The 20,090-nt window shown below is 49.3% G+C and overlaps 2 protein-coding genes across 17 annotated transcripts in view; one reads left to right on the top strand and one right to left on the bottom strand.

The window, feature by feature from the left end:
- HECTD1 (HECT domain E3 ubiquitin protein ligase 1) overlaps positions 1-13,001 on the bottom strand; it is an 83,277-nt gene extending 70,276 nt beyond the window's left edge. For 10 of the 16 annotated variants that reach the window (XM_061551261.1, XM_061551263.1, XM_061551251.1 and 7 more), the window contains exons 1-3: positions 12,822-13,000; positions 4,296-4,468; positions 625-859 (exon numbers count right to left, since the gene is read on the bottom strand). In XM_061551261.1, the coding sequence (XP_061407245.1) occupies positions 625-859; positions 4,296-4,435 (375 nt within the window). In that variant the 5' untranslated portion in view covers positions 4,436-4,468; positions 12,822-13,000. Of the gene's footprint in view, positions 1-624; positions 860-4,295; positions 4,469-12,821 lie in introns of all 16 variants that reach the window. The other 6 variants (XM_061551247.1, XM_061551250.1, XM_061551249.1 and 3 more) reach the window with 1 other exon arrangement.
- LOC133342163 (acyl carrier protein, mitochondrial-like) lies at positions 12,266-20,090 on the top strand. The gene is made up of 7 exons (XM_061551131.1): positions 12,266-12,270; positions 12,829-12,935; positions 14,744-15,036; positions 16,313-16,435; positions 18,330-18,417; positions 18,894-19,006; positions 19,749-20,090. Exons 1-6 carry the CDS (start codon positions 12,266-12,268, stop codon positions 18,983-18,985), a joined length of 708 nt encoding a protein of 235 aa, XP_061407115.1. The 3' UTR covers positions 18,986-19,006; positions 19,749-20,090.

Here is a 20,090-nt window from a genome sequence, read left to right as displayed (position 1 = left end):
TGAAACAAGGAGAACCAGACGCCACAAAACGTACAAATGAGGAGGAACAAGACCGCATACACGAGACAGACAATACATAGAAGACGAACAGCCATAGCACAAAAAAAAACGGAACAACACAAACAAGACGGTGGAAACAAAACAACGCTTTATGAATCGAACGGCAACCCCCCAAATTTGTGACAATTCATTGCTCACCGCGCGTGGTAGTAGGGGGCCGTGTGAAGCGTTAAGCGGTGCCAATCTGGTGGCACACGTGGCCTGTAATCCAGCACTGCGGAGGCAGGATCCAGGGTTGGTGGATCACCACACAAATGTCCTGAAACTCCCTTCCAGCAGATGTCGCGGAGGTGCCAGAAGGCAGTACCAGCTCACGAACTAATCGCCATCTATTTACATCCATGCGGGGATAGAGCGTTGCCCCCTCGCGCGTGCGAGTTTTCTCCGGGTGCTCCGGTTTCCTCTACCTTAAAAAACGCTCATTAAATCGGGCAAAAATGTCTTTAAAATAATACTAAAATAAACCCAATGCAGGACCCTATTAAAAAAAAAAAAGAGTCCTTCACCATTTCCTGGGTGTTTAAGTAAACTTCAGGAGACCGCGCGGGCAGCCTCACGTCCTACCTTGACGCACTGCTCGGCGAGGTCGCGGCTGGTGCGGTTGTTGAGCTCCACCACGATCAGACGGTTGCACAGAGCTTTGATGGCACCGTCCACAGCCACAATGCGGCGCGTGCATTCGGCGGAGACATCCAGGTAGTAGGTGATCGCTCGGGCGGTCACCTCCAAAACATTGTCCGGCGCGCACTCGTCCAGGAAGATCCTGCACAGGGCCGGCAGGAATGTCCTAGGAGGACATCTGAAAGCGAAAAGAAGTGAAACAATGTTACGTTCATAATAAAGGTTTGTTTGGGTTCGATCGCATCATCGGATGATGCCAGATGTAATTACCAGCGAAACGTCGTACTCAAATTGTAAATATTCTTTGGGTCTTTCGGTAAAGCCACGCAGATAGAAAAATTATAAAAACAATAACAATATCACGACGTTTCGATCACAACACAAGCAATCGTCATCAGGTGAAATATATAGCGGGAGCGCTGCTGAGGCAGGAGAAAATAGATTGCGGGAGCGCTGCTAAGTCAGGGAGTTGTAAAGGTTTTAGATGGGTGTAGCCCAAGGGTCAGTGGGCGGGGCTAGAGATGAAATGTGCATGTAAATGTGAGATCGGAGAAATCTTGACAAACGAAGCTGTGGAGGTGGCTATTGCATTGTGAAAGATTAGCATGTCAATGTAAGACATTCTCTTGTAAATGTAAGCTCGGAGAGAGCTCTGAAAGAGCCATAACCACATGGAGGTGGACAAGGATGGCAGGCCGCCATTTACTAACACAGCTAACGGTGGCTGTGTTAGTGAATGTAACCCAGACAGTCGAAAATAACTGCTAACATCGGTAGGTAGGAAGGGAACAACACAGCCGGTTATGACCTAAACTGGTTAATAGCATCCTTCCAATGATTGTGTCTGTGTTTATATATCGGGATGGCTTCATGAACGAATCTTTGCTGATAGCCAGTGGGTTTGCAGAGTACCTTTTGTCTTGGCCTGACCCGAACATGGTCCCGAGATATGAATGTATGAATAATGAACATCTATATTTTAACCAATTGTCCATGTTGTGAGGTATCCTAACTCGCTAGTAACTGCAAGCAAATGAAAACTAATTCAACGGACGCTCTGCATGCACTTGCTGGTTACTCGAGGAAATCACAGTTTTAGATCAGTGAGTTTAGAAAGGTATTTAATATCTTTCGAGGTTACCATATAGATAAATGTTTTATCGTAGTTATGTTATATTGGCAAATTCATACTTGATTATTATTCACCAATGACTCTCATGTATGACATAATTTTACACATTTATAAAGCACCTCACGTATCCCCTAGGACATTGCCATGTTCCCCCACGGGGTCCGCGTCCCCCCAGTTTAGAAACACTGGACTAGGGGACTTCAAATGGTGTTTCACAATACGACAATTTATCGCGATATCAGTTTCCCAAAACGTTGTAATCGTACTATGTTATAAAAAAAGTTTTCCTGGCTGGCGCGCCCGTGTGCAGTGATGATGTCACCCGCATCGCACACCGTTGAGCCTGGTTCGTGCATCGCGCTTGCGTCATCACGACTCACTCCCACCCACTCTCCAATGACCCTTCTTCACAGCATATTCATAGACCACGAAGAAGAGCCTAATTTCCCATGTCACCTATTATATATCCAAAAGAGGTGTTTTGGGTTAGATTGTGTAAATATGTCGTTAAACCCGCCATCATATTTTGTTTGTTGCGTTTGCACCCGACTTAAGAGCCGCATGGCTCCCAGGGCTATACCTAATAAATGAACTTGAACTTGATCACCTGACACAGCCAATTAGTAAGGTGCATCACGTAGACAGAAAATGTCAATTCCTTACTAGTGTGTTGGAGAGCAAAGCCACAACATTTACCATCAAATACTGTGAGCTGGTATCGTCAGATTGTAAATGTTGTGGATTTGACCCTCCAACACACCGGTGTGCTGTACTGGTAACGAATTGGCATGTTCTGTTTAGGTGACAAACCTTAACAAAACATTTATATATTTACGCAATCTAACCCATAAAAGCTATATTATGGATATTGGTCGTGAAAGCCTACGTGTTAAACTGACCAATTATATATATTTTTTCATCTTTCAAGGCCACAGTGCTATTTAAAAATGTGTTGAGTTTGATTTGCGAGTCAGGGCACTAGCTCACCCACATAAGCCCGCAATGCCCAACACGCATGCACGTGCATGTTTCCATGCCACACATTTCTGTGCGCAGGTCATATCCCCCGACAAATCTGAGGCTCCCTGAATAGACTGCCTCTCCAGATTTTTTTTTTCCAATGTGCACCGCGTGTGCTTGTGGAGCTATGTGGTATGTGGAGCCGGGCATGGTGGCGCATGCCCCCCACGCTCCAACGTTTGAAGCCAACGGTTGGTCGATCGTGCTGACCTGTAAAATTCCCGAACACTCTGGCCCTAATGTACAAGGTGTTCGACATTTAGCAGTACAGCAAGTGGGTTATTTAACACAAATTTCGATGGGTTTTGAGCGTTATATCCCAGTACGAGTGAGCCCTATATTTGCAAGCGTTTCCAAAGCCGCGAACACATAACGCTCCACAATCGATTTGGTTAACATATAAAGTCAGGACCCTCATGAAAGTCTTGAGACTCAGGAAGTACCTTATTTCTGAAAAATGTGCGAAATTAAAAACACGACATTAAGGTTTACAATTAATTCATATTTTACCATTTAAACAGAATGAATCTGCTGCATCACAAACTTAAGCTAAGCCTAGACTATCGTAGTACAGCAGTTTCATGAATTATTATTCAATTCCAAGGTAACCAGCAATATTATATAGACTGCAAAGTTGCAATGATTAAAGGACGTAAGTCAGGCTTATGTGGAGTGAACTGCAGATGAAGATCATTTGCGTACATCTTTATTCATAGTGAAAGCATAACACAGGACAAAAACAAGATGATAAAATACATAATGCAATCACAGAATTATTGAAAAATAGCATTGCGATAATCTTTCATTACGGTAAAATTGATATCGTGCCTAACGTGTCGTATTGACAGTGAATGGGTTGGTGGCAGGTAACTGGGGGGACGGGGGGCGAAACGGAAGGTGGCAGCACCGGAGCGCGAGGGATGGCAACGGCATGGGAAAGCATGGGAAAGCCTTCAGCCGGCAGTTGATTTTTTTTGTTATCTCTGCTGCCCAGCACAGGTCCAAAGGTCCAAATTGTCAGACAAACGAAAATAAACAGCTGCACGTGTAATGCAAAAGAGTAAATATGTTTGTTTAACCCGTAGGCTTTCACGACCAATATTATCCATAGTAAAGGTTTTTTTGGGTAAGATCTCATAAATGTTTCACTTCTTCACAATTCTGGCTATCACTTGATGAAGCTGGTTGTTATCACCAGCGAAATGTCGTACTCTAATTGCAAATGTTGTGGGTTTACTCTCCAACACACCGTTGTGCTGAAGCAGCGACTAATTGGCACATTTTGTTTACGTGACAAACCTTTACTAATTGGCTGTAATATGTTTCTTGACGAGAGTAGTAACAACAATGGATGAGAACAGACAACGGATAGACGATGGCCGAAGGGGGGGGGGGGGGCAACGATGATCGTACCGTCAAAACAAAAAAACACGACATCGCAGCGCGGGCGGGGGCCACTCACGTCTCGAAGCAGCGGTCGACGTTGTCGGACATGAGCAGCAGCATGCACAGCTGCTCCAGGGCGATGAGCTGCATGTCCCTCTCGTCACCCTGGCCCATGTGCAGCCATTCGAGCAACGTGTCCGGGTCCACCTCCGCCATGCTGTTCCCCAGCGGCCGCCCGCCCGCAACGCCCTGGGCACATGGAGCGAGACAGAGAGCTGTGAGCGGAGAGTGAGCGGTCAGCATCACCGAGGGAAGTGGTCATCACGGTCAAGGGTGGCTGCTGCCACCACAGGTGGCAAATCGTCGCTAGACTCCTTCCTTGTGCCCGATCCCACAGCAACTGTTGCTTCCTCTTGGTGCAGGCGACACGTCTGTCAAGGATGGCTCTTACGGTCTTGCATCAACACTCTCACCTGTTCTTTGGTTTTCCTACTCCACGGCACCATCGTTAGATCTAATCCTGATTAAAGTCTCAACCACCACCAACCACTGGCTCAAGCTGTTCACTTGTTAGAGGCAACGCATGCTTCAAGGACTTTTCTTATACAGTTCACCAAACCACGTGATGTTAGGTCATCCCTTTCTTCGTTAATATCAAGGACTGCTCTTACAGTTTCAACAATTCCACCACCTGGTCATAGGCATTTCTATATTCAAGGTAAAGTTTACTTTGTTTGACCAGGTGAGATCTCAAAGAGACCAGGATAAGCCTCATTTGCAAGGTGACCTAGGCATTAGTTTGCCAGTAAGTAGGCAATGATTGCTATGTATAATCCCAACTGAGCAACTTGCCGGGGTAATTTTTTTATTTGGCAAAAATGTACCCTCACGGCCTCCTCTTGCGAATTATGTCAGGGGATCTTTAACGTCCAGCGAGTTAAGCAGACGACCCCTCGTATCATTACAGTTATTAGACACCACAGTAGAAATGTATATTGAACTTCTTTCGCACCGTACGTAGCCAACTGTGCTAATCGGATGTGTGGTAATAATCAGGGCAGACAGCTGCTGGATTCGAACAGTAAACCTCTGCAACGAGCGGCGAACGCACTATCACTTGGCTGCGTCACCACCTCATTTAGAACATCGCACGTCCTGCGAGGACTGACTCTGGTTTCATTACCAGCACACCACCACCACCACCCGGCTTCAGCTCCTCCGTGTGTTATAGTCGACATGTCCCTCAAGGACCACTCGTGCACCAATAATTGCTTTTGGGTCTAACCCCTTGTTATACAGCACAAAGCATGTTCATCATTCGACCTCCTTTGCCAGTACCAAAATATAATAATACAACAAAACTGAAACCTTTTTACAAGGATTCATGTCTGCATTAACCACAATACTTGCAGTCAAAATGCAAACAAAAAACACACTATGATAATATATGCATTGTCCTTGAAACTGATTGGTCCACACCAAGGGACGGCTTTCTTTTTAGCCTCAGTTTTGTTGCCAGAAAAAGGGGGAAAACCCTATTATTACAAAGCATGTTCTTACAGCATTAACAGCAGAACCCAATAAGATTTTGGGTCCGAACAATTTACCATCCAATATTGACATTATGATGTGAATTGATTCTAATTTCTGGCAGCAGGAAAATACAATAATACCTTAAAGTCATGGGTAAATTAATACAAACACTGTACAATCTGTAATGCTAACTTATGGAGCTACGCATCGAGTCTTCAATTCTAACTGCCATGTTACTCTGGTCTATGGACAAAAACGTGGTCTTACAAACCTGAGTACCTCAATGGGAATCTTTGAAAAACCGTGACTTAAAAAATGTTTTGAATCTGAAAAGCAAAATAAACCCATCCCGTTCGCCGCCGTGATGGATTCGCATTTGTTGCAATGGAGCCCGTTCTGGTACCCAAGTTAGTTTCCGAAGGTTAATGTATTGCCCGAGCACCTGCTTTGGAGGCTATGATGTAAGTACGTATGTTGAGCTTCTTTCGGCACCGTACGTAGCCAACCGTCCAAATCTTACACCGGTGTCTGTGTATAAACAGATGGTCATCCCCAAGAAAACGTACAAGTACAGTAAAACCTTGGATTGCGAGCATAATTCGTTCTAGAAACGTGTTTGTAATCCAAAGCACTCGTATATCAAAGCACTCGTATATCAGTTGTGATCACGTGACGCTCGGCAGACAAAGCGAATACACGTACTACTCGTGTTGCAAGACCTCGCTCGTTAATCAAATTAATATTTATTTAAAAAATTTGCTCGTCTTGCAAAACACTCGCAGACCAAGTTAGATCGCAATCCAAGGTTTTACTGTATATAAAACCTACAGCCCTTTTCTAAATTCACGGCTGGATGAAGGGGCTCGCCGTGCCGCGCAAAGCTCTGGAGTTGTTTTGACAAAACTTCATGGGGGGTGGTGGGGGTTGGATGGAATCTCACCGGGTATATTAAAATAAAACTGAGGTCCAGCTATTGTCAGACACTTCCCAAAATGCCGGTCAAGCTGTCGTGACACCGCAGTTTTTAACGTGGGGGTTCTCCCATTTGAGGTTGTGAGAGGCTCCTCACTGTAAAGCGAGAGATTTACAACTCCACCGGGAGACAGACTGAGCCCATAGGCTCAAAAGAAAGCTGTCTCTGGTGTGGACCAATCAGTTTCAAAGACAATGCATATATTATCAGAGTACGTTTTTAGTTTGCATTTTGACCACAAATATTGTGGTTAATTGCAGACATGATTCCTTGTAAAAGGTTTCAGTTTGGTGTTTTAAACATCTAAACATCTGTTTTGTTGCCAGAAAAAAAAAGGGGAAAACCTATTCTCATATTTTTGGTACTGACAAAGGAGGTCCCATGATGGCGGTGGCATCAACTTGAGTGAACACAACGCGATATCGGCATCGGATGGGTTCAGCAACGAGATTCTGCTTGAATCTCATTCGCGCCGTTTGGTCACCAAGATATTTTTACAGCTTATTAATTATATATTCAAGTGAATGTCTATTAAATCTGATCTCCTAGCCAGGCGGTGGTAGCTAAGCAAGTGGCCTGGCCCTGGCCTGTGATCCAGCACCGTGGAGGCAGCAGCGAGGGTTGATGGATCACCGCACAGACCTTGCGAAATTCCCTTCCCGTGGGCGTCAAAGAAGTACTGTAACCCTGGCTCACCTGGAGAAGGCTGTACAAAGTTGACACATCTCCATCTGTATCCATCTGTACGGTGATAGACTGATGCCCCTTTTGCGCATACTTCAAATCTAGAATTTCTACTGGTGCTCTGGTTTCCTCCCACTTATATAAACACTGGTCATTAATTGACTAAAATATCTTTAATAAAGATTAAATCCAGGACCTTCCTGAAAAAGAGGGTAAATAAGTAACTGTTATTAATATTAATATATATCTACGATCTCCTAAATATGTTAAATAACACTCTTCTATATGCAGACCATAACAATTCCTATGACATAACCAATCATTGCTTTACAAGGGTGCCGCGTCACTGACTTTGAGATTTTCCCTCGACCTTTCTGTCACTTTTTATAGTCCATGGACAACAAGAGAAATTGGTAACCTCTTAAGATAGCAAAACTTTCGTCGTACCGATGTATTTAAGCACTTAAGAAGAGTAAATTACTTGGTAACCCACTCAGTGTAAGTGGTTATCACATAATTCACTGTTTGTTGGCAACAGAAAGAAATTGGAACCACGAATGTGTTCCACCCCAGGTGATACCGACAAGTGAAATGTCTGGTCTGGGCTGATGGAATGGTTATTGCAAAGGCCACTGTCTATCCTCCCTGAGCATCTCCACAGACAGCCATGTCAGCGTCTCCACCACACGTCTCTCTCCTGGTTCCCCTCTTACCTCTCAGCCGACAACCCCCCATGCCCATATGAGGACTGCCTCTGATAAACCCCCGTGCGGAGTTGTGACACAAGGCTCCATCCTAGGCCCCCTCTCGACTCAATATATCTCCTCCCTCTTGTCAACATCATCTCCCCCTCCACACACTCTCCTTACCTCTCCCCTCCATCTCACTCTACTCCACTCCACACACTACCTTACGTGCCCCATCTCACTCCCCTCCACACACTCCCTTACCTGTCCCATCTCACTCCACTCCACACACTACCTTACCTGTCCCCTCTCACTCCCCCCACACACTACCTTACGTGCCCCATCTCACTCCCCTCCCCTCCACACACTACCTTACCTGCCCCATCTCACGCTCCTCCACACACTACCTTACCTGCCCCATCTCACTCCACTCCCCTCCACACACTACCTTACCTGCCCCATCTCACTCTCCTCCACACACTACCTTACCTGCCCCATCTCACTCCACTCCCCTCCACACACTACCTTACCTGCCCCATCTCACTCCCCTCCACACACTACCTTACCTGCCCCATCTCACTCCCCTCCACACACTACCTTACCTGCCCCATCTCACTCCACTCCCCTCCACACACTCCCTTCACTGTCCCATCTCACTCCACTCCACACACTACCTTACCTGCCCCATCTCACTCTCCTCCACACACTACCTTACCTGCCCCATCTCACTCCACTCCCCTCCACACACTCCCTTCACTGTCCCATCTCACTCCACTCCACACACTACCTTACCTGCCCCATCTCACTCCCCTCCACACACTACCTTACCTGCCCCATCTCACTCCCCTCCACACACTACCTTACCTGCCCCATCTCACTCCCCCCCACACACTACCTTACCTGCCCCATCTCACTCCACTCCCCTCCACACACTCCCTTACCTGTCACATCTCACTCCCCTCCACACACTACCTTACCTGCCCCATCTCACTCCCCTCCACACACTACCTTACCTGCCCCATCTCACTCCCCCCCACACACTACCTTACCTGCCCCATCTCACTCCACTCCCCTCCACACACTCCCTTACCTGCCCCATCTCACTCCCCCCCACACACTACCTTACCTGCCCCATCTCACTCCACTCCCCTCCACACACTCCCTTACCTGTCCCATCTCACTCCCCTCCACACACTCCCTTACCTGTCACATCTCACTCCCCTCCCCTCCACACACTCCCTTACCTGTCACATCTCACTCCCCTCCCCTCCACACACTCCCTTACCTGTCACATCTCCCCCCCCCCTCCACACACTCCCTTCACTGCCCCATCTCACTCCCCTCCACACACTACCTTACCTGCCCCATCTCACTCCCCCCACACACTACCTTACCTGTGTCATCTCGCTCCCCTCCCCTCCACACACTCCCTTACCTGCCCAATCTCATTCCCCTCCCCTCCACCCACTACCTTACCTGCACCATCTCACTCCCCTCCACCCACTACCTTACCTGCACCATCTCACTCCCCTCCACACGCTACCTTACCTCTCCCCTTCATCTCACTCCACTAGCTCGCCCATTTCTCCCCTCTCAGCTCAGCAACAAAGGAATTATTTCTTCTGCTCAGTGGGAGGTCGCTTATTCCCCTCTGCTGCCACATTTTCTATCACGCTCCCCCTTCCCCCCTTCCTCTAGAATCCCTTGCACCCGGCCAAGTCCTGGCTCCAAGACCTTCCGTCAGTTTCCTTTGAGTACGACGACTGGGAATTTGTTGGTGGGTGGGGGGTGGAAGAGCTTCATAGCTCATCGGATTCCTCCAATTTAAATATTCAAATTCCTCCCACAGACTCGCAAGGCGATCCATAAATACACGCGACGATGAATCCATCGAGGCCTCACGGTCGTGACCGAAAGCTCCACAAACAACAAGGAGAACAGACTCGGGGTTTACGCCGAGGCGTGCACGATACGCACCAAGACGCCCACCAAGCCCCGTCGCTTATTATTATTATTCAGTCTTTAAGACGCGAAACTTAGAGGGGGGAGGGGGGGGTGCGCACTCGTCTGCGTCGTACATTTCGTGCGAGACTCGAGCCAAAGGCGTCGTCGTGCGAGGCCACGAGGCTTTGTGTTTATTTCTCAAGGTACGGGCCGGGCCCTCCCCCCCCCTCGACCGGCGAGAGCGGCCGCCGCCGGCGTCGACCGAACGCTGCGAGGAATCCGCCCGCGGCGCCTGAAAGCGTCAAACTCCGGGGACAGCGGCGTCCTCCACGCAGCCCGCGATGTGCTGCCCACGATGAGCTGCCCGTGATGCCCGTGATGTGATGCCAGTGATGAGGTGCCAGTGATGTGATGCCAGTGATGTGATGCCAGTGATGTGCTGCCAGTGATGAGGTGCCAGTGATGAGGTGCCAGTGATGAGGTGCCAGTGATGTGATGCCAGTGATGTGCTGCCAGTGATGTGCTGCCAGTGATGAGGTGCCAGTGATGAGGTGCCAGTGATGAGGTGCCAGTGATGAGGTGCCAGTGATGAGGTGCCAGTGATGAGGTGCCAGTGATGTGATGCCAGTGATGTGCTGCCAGTGATGAGGTGCCAGTGATGAGGTGCCAGTGATGTGATGCCAGTGATGTGATGCCAGTGATGAGGTGCCAGTGATGTGATGCCAGTGATGTGATGCCAGTGATGTGCTGCCAGTGATGAGGTGCCAGTGATGAGGTGCCAGTGATGAGGTGCCAGTGATGTGCTGCCAGTGATGTGATGCCAGTGATGAGGTGCCAGTGATGAGGTGCCAGTGATGAGGTGCCAATGATGTGATGCCAGTGATGTGATGCCAGTGATGTGATGCCAGTGATGTGCTGCCAGTGATGAGGTGCCAGTGATGAGGTGCCAGTGATGAGGTGCCAATGATGTGATGCCAGTGATGTGATGCCAGTGATGTGCTGCCAGTGATGAGGTGCCAGTGATGAGGTGCCAGTGATGTGATGCCAGTGATGTGATGCCAGTGATGTGATGCCAGTGATGTGCTGCCAGTGATGTGATGCCAGTGATGTGATGCCAGTGATGTGCTGCCCGTGATGTGATGCCAGTGATGTGATGCCAGTGATGTGCTGCCCGTGATGTGATGCCAGTGATGTGCTGCCAGTGATGTGATGCCAGTGATGAGGTGCCAGTGATGAGGTGCCAGTGATGAGGTGCCAGTGATGTGATGCCAGTGATGTGATGCCAGTGATGTGCTGCCAGTGATGAGGTGCCAGTGATGAGGTGCCAGTGATGAGGTGCCAGTGATGAGGTGCCAGTGATGTGATGCCAGTGATGTGATGCCAGTGATGTGATGCCAGTGATGTGATGCCAGTGATGTGATGCCAGTGATGTGCTGCCAGTGATGTGATGCCAGTGATGTGATGCCAGTGATGTGCTGCCCGTGATGTGATGCCAGTGATGTGCTGCCAGTGATGAGGTGCCAGTGATGTGCTGCCAGTGATGTGATGCCAGTGATGTGCTGCCAGTGATGTGCTGCCAGTGATGTGATGCCAGTGATGTGCTGCCAGTGATGTGATGCCAGTGATGTGATGCCAGTGATGTGATGCCAGTGATGTGATGCCAGTGATGTGATGCCAGTGATGTGATGCCAGTGATGTGCTGCCAGTGATGAGGTGCCAGTGATGTGATGCCAGTGATGTGATGCCAGTGATGTGATGCCAGTGATGTGCTGCCAGTGATGTGCTGCCAGTGATGTGATGCCCGTGATGTGATGCCAGTGATGTGCTGCCAGTGATGTGATGCCAGTGATGTGATGCCAGTGATGAGGTGCCAGTGATGAGGTGCCAGTGATGTGCTGCCAGTGATGTGATGCCAGTGATGTGCTGCCAGTGATGTGCTGCCAGTGATGTGATGCCAGTGATGTGCTGCCAGTGATGTGATGCCAGTGATGTGATGCCAGTGATGTGATGCCAGTGATGTGATGCCAGTGATGTGATGCCAGTGATGTGATGCCAGTGATGTGCTGCCAGTGATGAGGTGCCAGTGATGTGATGCCAGTGATGTGATGCCAGTGATGTGATGCCAGTGATGTGCTGCCAGTGATGTGCTGCCAGTGATGTGATGCCCGTGATGTGATGCCAGTGATGTGCTGCCAGTGATGTGATGCCAGTGATGTGATGCCAGTGATGAGGTGCCAGTGATGAGGTGCCAGTGATGTGCTGCCAGTGATGTGATGCCAGTGATGTGATGTCAGTGATGTGCTGCCCGTGCGAGCGAGGAATGAACGCAGTAACAGCAGCAAGTTCACAATTGCAAGTGCGAGGCGGCATTTAATAGTTGCGCAAGACGGGCAGCAGCAATGAGCGCCGCTGATGTCATCATCATCATCAACATCGTGGTGGTGGTGATGGTGGTTGTTTACCACTCGCAAGGCGCTAAGAATAACCCGAGTTAACATCGCTGCTGCTGCTGCTGCTGCTGATGTCGTCGTTAACGCCGCTGTCGTCTCAAGCGCGACATGGCGAGTGCGTGTCAGAGTGTCCTCCCTGTCTCTCCCCGTCTCTCTGTCCCCCTCACTCGGGCGTGGGGAGGCCGCGAGACGGCGGCGTCGCCTCAGGGGCCCTCCTCGTCTCCTTTGTCTCGCGGCGCCCGCGCGGCCTAAGCCGAGGGCCCCGCCGCGGCCGCGCACGTCTGCGGGGCCCGCCCGCCCGCTCGCTCTCTCCCGCTCTCCCGCTTGCTCACCCCGCAGAGAACTCCCCGCGTGGCTCCCTCCTCGGCGCGGAGTCGTCAACGAAGAGGCGAGAGGCGGAGAGCGATCGGAGAGGAGAGGAGGCGACAGCGGCGGCGGTGGTGGCGGTGGGGGGAGATCAGCGCTGCGATGACGGCGAACGCCACTGAGGGGTCATTGCCGGCGGGGGGAGGGGGGAGGAGACTCGTGACGTCACCTCCGCGCGTGACGTCACCCCTATTATGATGTCACTTCTGTCGGTGGTGGTGGGGGCGTTACTCCCCGTATCTCTGGTCAAATGACGTTATACAATGTCACTTCTGTCAGTGGTGGCGTTACTCCCCGTATCTCTGGTCAAATGACGTCATACAATGTCACTTCTGTCTGTGGTGGCGTTACTCCCCGTATCTCTAGTCAAATGACGTCATAAAATGTCACTTCTGTCAGTGGTGGCGTTACTCCCCGTATCTCTGGTCAAATGACGTCATACAATGTCACTTCTGTCTGTGGTGGCGTTACTCCCCGTATCTCTGGTCAAATGACGTCATATAAATTTCACTTCTGTCTGTGGTGGTGTTACTCCCCGTATCTCTGGTCAAATGACGTCATACAATGTCACTTCTGTCAGTGGTGGCGTTACTCCCCGTATCTCTGGTCAAATGACGTCATACAATGTCACTTCTGTCTGTGGTGGTGTTACTCCCCGTATCTCTGGTCAAATGACGTCATATAAATGTAACTTCTGTCTGTGGTCGCGTTACTCCCCGTATCTCTGGTCAAATGACGTCATATAAATTTCACTTTTATTATTTGGGTCTTTCGATGAAGTCAGGTAGAACAAAAAAAATAACAAAAAACTACGACGTTTCGATCGCAACGCAAGCAATCGTCATCAGGAGAAAAAATAGCGTGAAAGCTGCTGAGGCAGACTGTTTTAAAGGTTTTAAATGGGTGTAGCCCAAGGGTCATAAACGAAGTGGGCGGGGCTCGTGATGTTATAGTGCTAAATTTGCGGTGGTGATGTTAAAGTGAGAGGAGATTAGCATGTTAATGTTAGATCGCAGAGTCGCCGCCACGTCGAGGACGCGAGCCACGGTGGCTGTGTTAGTGAGAGACATTGAACCTGTTCATGTTAAATCAGAGAGTCTATGGATCTAATAGTTGTGTGGAAACCCTCCCCGTAGATGCGGTTACATCTTCACTTAAAATCTTTTTTTTGTCCTCCTGATGACGACTGCTTGCATTGCGATCGAAACGTCGTAGTTTTTTGTAACAAAAAATAGTTCTCCGTGACTTTACCGAAAGACCCAAATAATATGAATTCCTGCAGTCACGAAAGCTTTAAGTTATGTAACTTAAGTCTGTGGTGGTGGTGGTGGCGGATCTCTTGTAAATTTACGTCATAAAAACTTTATTATGGATACTGTATTGATCGCGAAACCCTCCATGCTAAATTGACGTCACTGCTGTCTCTCTGTTGGTGACGTCATCCTGTCGCTCTCTGGTGGAAGCGTCAGGCTGTCTCTTTGTTGGTGACGTCATCCTGTCCCTCTGGTGGAAGCGTCAGGCTGTCTCTTTGTTGGTGACGTCATCCTGTCGCTCTCTGGTGGAAGCGTCAGGCTGTCTCTCTGTTGGTGACGTCATCCTGTCCCTCTGGTGGAAGCGTCAGGCTGTCTCTTTGTTGGTGACGTCATCCTGTCGCTCTCTGGTGGAGGCGTCAGGCTGTCTCTCTGTTGGTGACGTCATCCTGTCGCTCTCTGGTGGAGGCGTCAGGCTGTCTCTCTGTTGGTGACGTCATCCTGTCGCTCTCTGGTGGAGGCGTCAGGCTGTCTCTCTGTTGGTGACGTCATCCTGTCGCTCTCTGGTGGAGGCGTCAGGCTGTCTCTCTGTTGATGACGTCATCCTGTCGCTCTCTCTTGGTGACGTCATCCTGTAGCTCTCTGGTGGAAGCGTCAGGCTGTCTGTCTCTCTGTCGGTGACGTCATCTCTCTGTCGGTGACGTCATCCTGTCACCGCCGTCTCTCCCAGTCGGTGGTATCGGCACGCGGCGCGATGTCGGCTCCTCTCGCCCCGCGCGGCCTCCGCGCCTTGAGTCGCCTCCTCCTCGCGGCCGCGGCGCCGCCTCCCCCGCCGCACTCCCTGCGCCTCGCCCGCTCCCTCGCCTCGGGGGTCCGCGTCTCGACGCTCTGCGGCGACAGCGAGCGGCGGCCGCGGCGGCAGTGGCTGCAGGTAGCGAGGGGGTTACGCGCGGGAGGTGGTGGAGGAGGCCCAAGGTCAATGGAGCGGCGGGCCGAGTCGGGCCACCCCCCGCGCTCGGGACGCGGGGGCGCGGGCCTCCACTGCTGGCTGTGCGGAGACAAAGATTCCCCGCGTAGCCTCGACAAGCTGTGGGGGGGGGGGCGGTGTTAGCGAGCACCTATTAAGGCCGGAGGTGGTGTGGCCAGTACCACGCCCGCCCGCCTTTGTCTCCCTCGTGCTGATGTTTTACACCGCTCACCTAGGTACTGTACTGTACTCGTTTTAAGTTTGAATGAACTCAGGGTGACGGGTTCGCATGGTAAACCGACCGCTGATGTTGCCCTTGGCCTGGGATCGAACTGGGACGGGGCCGGGTTCGTAGCGCGGTCCGGTGAGAATCGCGACCCCCCCGTGCGCCTTGTCCCCAGCCACGGAGAACAGCGAGTGGCCAAGTCGTGTCCGAGGCCGCCTCTATGGGGAGGAGGCTCGTGGAGGACGCCGCCGCTGCTGCTGGGCAGTTGGAGGGGGTTAAATGGGTGCAGCACAGGTTAGAGAAGAAATGGGTTAATGTGGTACAGAAGGATGTGGAGCTGAGTGGACTTGCCGAAGACTGGTCCCAATGTTGTCAATATCGGCCTCTGGAGGAGGCTCATGAGAGACGCTAATGGGCAGTTGGAGGCAGTCGCCCTCCAGCAACAACAGAGGGCATAGGAGTGACGCTCACAACAACGAGCGGAGCGCCTGGCGGATAAAACGCAGCAAGTTGGCACAGTAGGGGGGACCCACAGCCTGCCAGTCAGTGCAGCACTGAGTATATCTCATTGAAGCAAGAGGGAGGCTCTGGTTCTTGCAGCATCACCCCCACGTGTTACACTCTAGGGTTGGTGGACCACACAAATGTTGCGAAACTCCCTGTGAGCGTCTCGGTGTCATAACCCTAACTTTGCCAGGAGGCAGTGCGGGATGATACATTGTCCTCACGTGCGTGCGTTTTCTCCAGGTGCTTCGGGTTTCCCTCCCACGTGTAAACACTCAGTAATTGGAGCGCAGAGCTTGGGCAGTCGCTGACACCGTCTCGCCGTGAGGTTTCCTCCCCACGTGTCTGGTTCCTCGCGCCTGAGCCGTTCTCTCTCTTCAAGAATGAGCGGCATCCCTGTGCGGCGGCGTGTCACAAGCTTGTTACATAGGTGCTCACAAACCGCACTTGCATCAGCAGGCTTGTGAAGGTAAGCGTATGCTGTCCGTGCTTGTGGCCGTGCGCGTGCAGGTTCGCATGCCGAGCGTGCATAGCCTGCGGACGTACTCCGACGCACCACCGCTGACGCTGCACTTCATCACGGAGAGGGTCATGTACGTGCTGAATCTCTACGACAAGATCGACCCACAGAAGGTGCGACAGCCGCAGTGGTCCACAGCATGACTCAAAACAACAACAATACTAACAGTGTGGATCAACGCGAACGTTGAGACCCAAACATCGCACCTCCAGGCTTTGGCATTCCTCCTCGAAGGCACCGGTGGTGTAACCATGAACCGCATCAAAATATCGACAGGCCGATGCGCATAAATGTAAAAACAAAGACATTCCACAGTGGTGTGATTGTGGCTATGCAACACACGCTATGAACCATATAGTAAGCCCATAGAAACACAGATATACATAGCGACCCTTCGAGACGCACAGAGATGCATTAAAGACAAGGCACGGTCGTGCAATTGTGGCCATGCAACCAAAAACTATGGACCATAGAATAAACCGCTGTTGTCTGCACTCCTTCAACGGAGGAGAAGCAGCCAAACTACACGAAGTCTCTGCTGAATCACTCTCGTGGCTAACAGACCTCGCCATTGGCATCTAACTCATGAGCGTATTGCCATCGTATGCAAGAATTGAATGCATAACAAATATAACAGTTGAAATCTTGACACTCATACCTGGGAATTTAATTCCTCCCAGTTGACCCCAAACCAGGGTTTGAACTTGTAATCGTACGAATATTGCGAGTGAAATGCTTTTCACAACCGCAATGCCACTCGGTCACATCTCTGTGGTACAAAAAGTCTCTTTGAGTAGAGTTTCAACACCGTGACTCTTACACCCAGGGGCTTAAGCTCGCAATTGAAATATTTTCTGGTCAACTGGGAGCTGAAGCCAGTGGCGTTACGCATTTTGGCGAGGCGCGATATGCAATAGAATCGTAACTGCAGCCATCGGTCAACCGGATGTGGTGTGCCAGGTTGGCTTGTAAGCCTACGATCTGAGGGCATCAGAATCATTAAGCACTTTTCAAATAAATCTAAAAACTAACTTTTTAAAACTTGCTTTTAAGTAGGATTATCTTAATGTGTTATATTGATTACTTGTTTTCCCATCCTCGGGCGAAAGCTGTAATATTTACGAAAAAAATCACCAGAGTATTATTGTATCTTGTGTAAATTTAATGCCAGTGGATCCTGCACAAAAGTACGTCATCAAACACTTCACTGCATTTCACTATAGCACTGTATTAATGGCAGTGAATCTTGCATAAAACGAAGTCGTAAAACACTTCACTGCAGTTCACTGTAGCACTATTAATGGCAGTGATTCTTGGACAAAACTACACCATTAAACACCTCACTTCATGTCACTGTAGCACTGTATATAACTGACCTTGAAATTGTTCAAATTCACTGCTGGATACTTTATTTTCTTCTGCGTTCGCTCACTGGGGTTGAAATAAATTGGAATTTGAAACAATATCTGGGAAATCACCTAGAAATGTAAATGTTATGATAATTTAGAAGCATCAATTAGACTTACCTTTTGTCGCAAGCGCTAAATAAATAAATACACCAAATCGCCTTTGTTGCTGTGTAGAATTATTTATTTGTATCACTTTCAATAAAGAAATGTCAAATTTAAGGCGAATTTGCAGGGGAAAAAATGTATTTCCGCTCGACCTACGTGAGTGTAAAAATCCACCCGCTCATGATTATTAGTGGGGGGGTGCCTCATGTGGAGGACCCCACCTGTTCATGATTATTAATGAGGGGGGCTGGTCGACGTGGAGTGACATCACGTGCGTTACACACACACAGACATTCTTGACTCATTAGTAATGTCTTTGCTAGAAATTTATAACAGCGTGATTTTATTTTGCCTACAAGTTCACTTTTATTGTTCATGCCTGTAAAGCACTATGTATTGCATTTTTTTGCATGAATAGTGCTATAGAAATAAAGTTTGATTGATTAAACTGAAGAGAACACTGTTAACAGACGGTGCATTGTTTTGCCTTCAGTTAAAACTGGAGTCACATTTCATGAAGGACTTGGGTCTCGACAGTCTGGACCAAGTGGAGGTGATCATGGCCATGGAGGATGAGTTTGGTGAGTGGAGTTCTGGTTCAATTTCATCGTCTGCACCGACTCGAATCGGTGCAAACGCTGCCAGTGATGTGGATGGACATCGCCCTCGGCCAGTCATCCCTCTGGTGTCCGCAAAATGAGTATCGCTTTGTGAGAAGTGATCACTGGTTTTTGTAAGAAGAGCTACCATCGGAATATAATAATGAGGATCCCATGGGCCTTCCAGAAATATGTTTAAGCAGATGAACTCTGAGTGTGGCCTGTTACACAATTTCTGCCTAAAATTCAGTCGAAACTGATGTGACCATTTTCCCCACTTAAAACAAATGCTGCTGTAAAACATTGGTCCAGAAGGCGCATGTGCCGATCACCCTCAATGTTGTTGTTGTTCTTTGGCTGCGTGCCCGTGCTGTCTATTTGCCGAAACCACCTCAAGTGTGTCGAGCGGTTTTCAGAGCGGTTGACGAGATGCGGGCTTTTTTGTTGTTGTTTCAAAGGCTTCGAGATTCCAGATGTGGATGGGGAGCAGCTGTTAACGCCGCAGGATCTGATCAATTACATTGCAAACAAGCGGGACGTGTACGAGTGAATGCGGCCATGCTGCCTGCAGGTTCGCCGATTTTCACACCCCCCCCCCCCTTCCCAATTTGGGGATGCTGTGATATTGAATAAACGTGTGGCAACGAGTTCGTATAGTGGCTGCGATGGCCGCTGGGTGGAACGTCTTCTTTCCCTGCTGTTAAGTGAAGTTTCAAGATTTGATTCGAGGATCGATTATTCTTTTGTGGTGTTCTGCCCAATACTGCCTGCCTTGTTTGTAACGTCTTCATTGCTGTCAGTGCATCTCATATTTAGGGACTCATTTGATTACTGTTTTTGTTCCATTTGGACGTCGCAGTGACAATATGTTAATTTCCTTGCCTGATATACACGAGGTCATGGGTTCAATCCTGACACTGACGCCTGTATATTTGGAGTTTGCATATTCTCCCCGTGGTCGCGTAGACTTTTCTCCGGGTCCTCGGGTTTTTCCCTCATTTAGAAACATGCAATTAGAGTATTTGACCACGCTACATTTCCGCATGATAAGCCACTGTATTGGGCTATCATTTGTGGCCAGGTCGCTTCTGAAAAAAAGCTATTTCTCTCAGTGGGCCTTATCTGGTAAAATAAAGAATAGTTTAGTATTATAGATTTTATTTGCCTAAAGAATGTAGCATACTATTTGTATCAATCAAATGTTCGTTTCACAGGTGCGTCACCTGATCAGTATCATCGGCATAAGAATACATTTTAATCCTTCACATGCGCACTCCTTCCTAATCCTATTGTTTTGTGTGTCTTCCCTTTAGGTGTTCTGAGGAAGTGATGCCACGGTTCTTTATAAGATGTCCCTTTACGGAAGTGGCATTTGGTTTTGGTCAACGGGGAATAGTTTTCTGAAGCTTTGCTCATTTCAGTTCTCGGATTCAAGTGTCTGGGCTCTTTACCCGGTCAATAAAGACCGTCTAATACAACGCGAAAGCCCATTGACACGGTTAGCAAACACTTGGTGGTCATTGCCTCAGGCCTCATGGTTCACATGGATGGCACGGCGGGTGCCGGTGGATCATCGGGTGTCAGTGCAAGTGTGAGCTGTGCGCGAGTCTTCAAGTGCCGGTTTAACCCGTGCTCAATAAAAGGCTAAAACCCTT

This window comes from Lethenteron reissneri, chromosome 14 (assembly GCF_015708825.2).
Source record: "Lethenteron reissneri isolate LAM-NWPU_2019-01 chromosome 14, ASM1570882v1, whole genome shotgun sequence".
Classification (NCBI taxonomy): domain Eukaryota; kingdom Metazoa; phylum Chordata; class Hyperoartia; order Petromyzontiformes; family Petromyzontidae; genus Lethenteron; species Lethenteron reissneri.
This window is presented reverse-complemented; position numbering and strand designations above follow the sequence as displayed.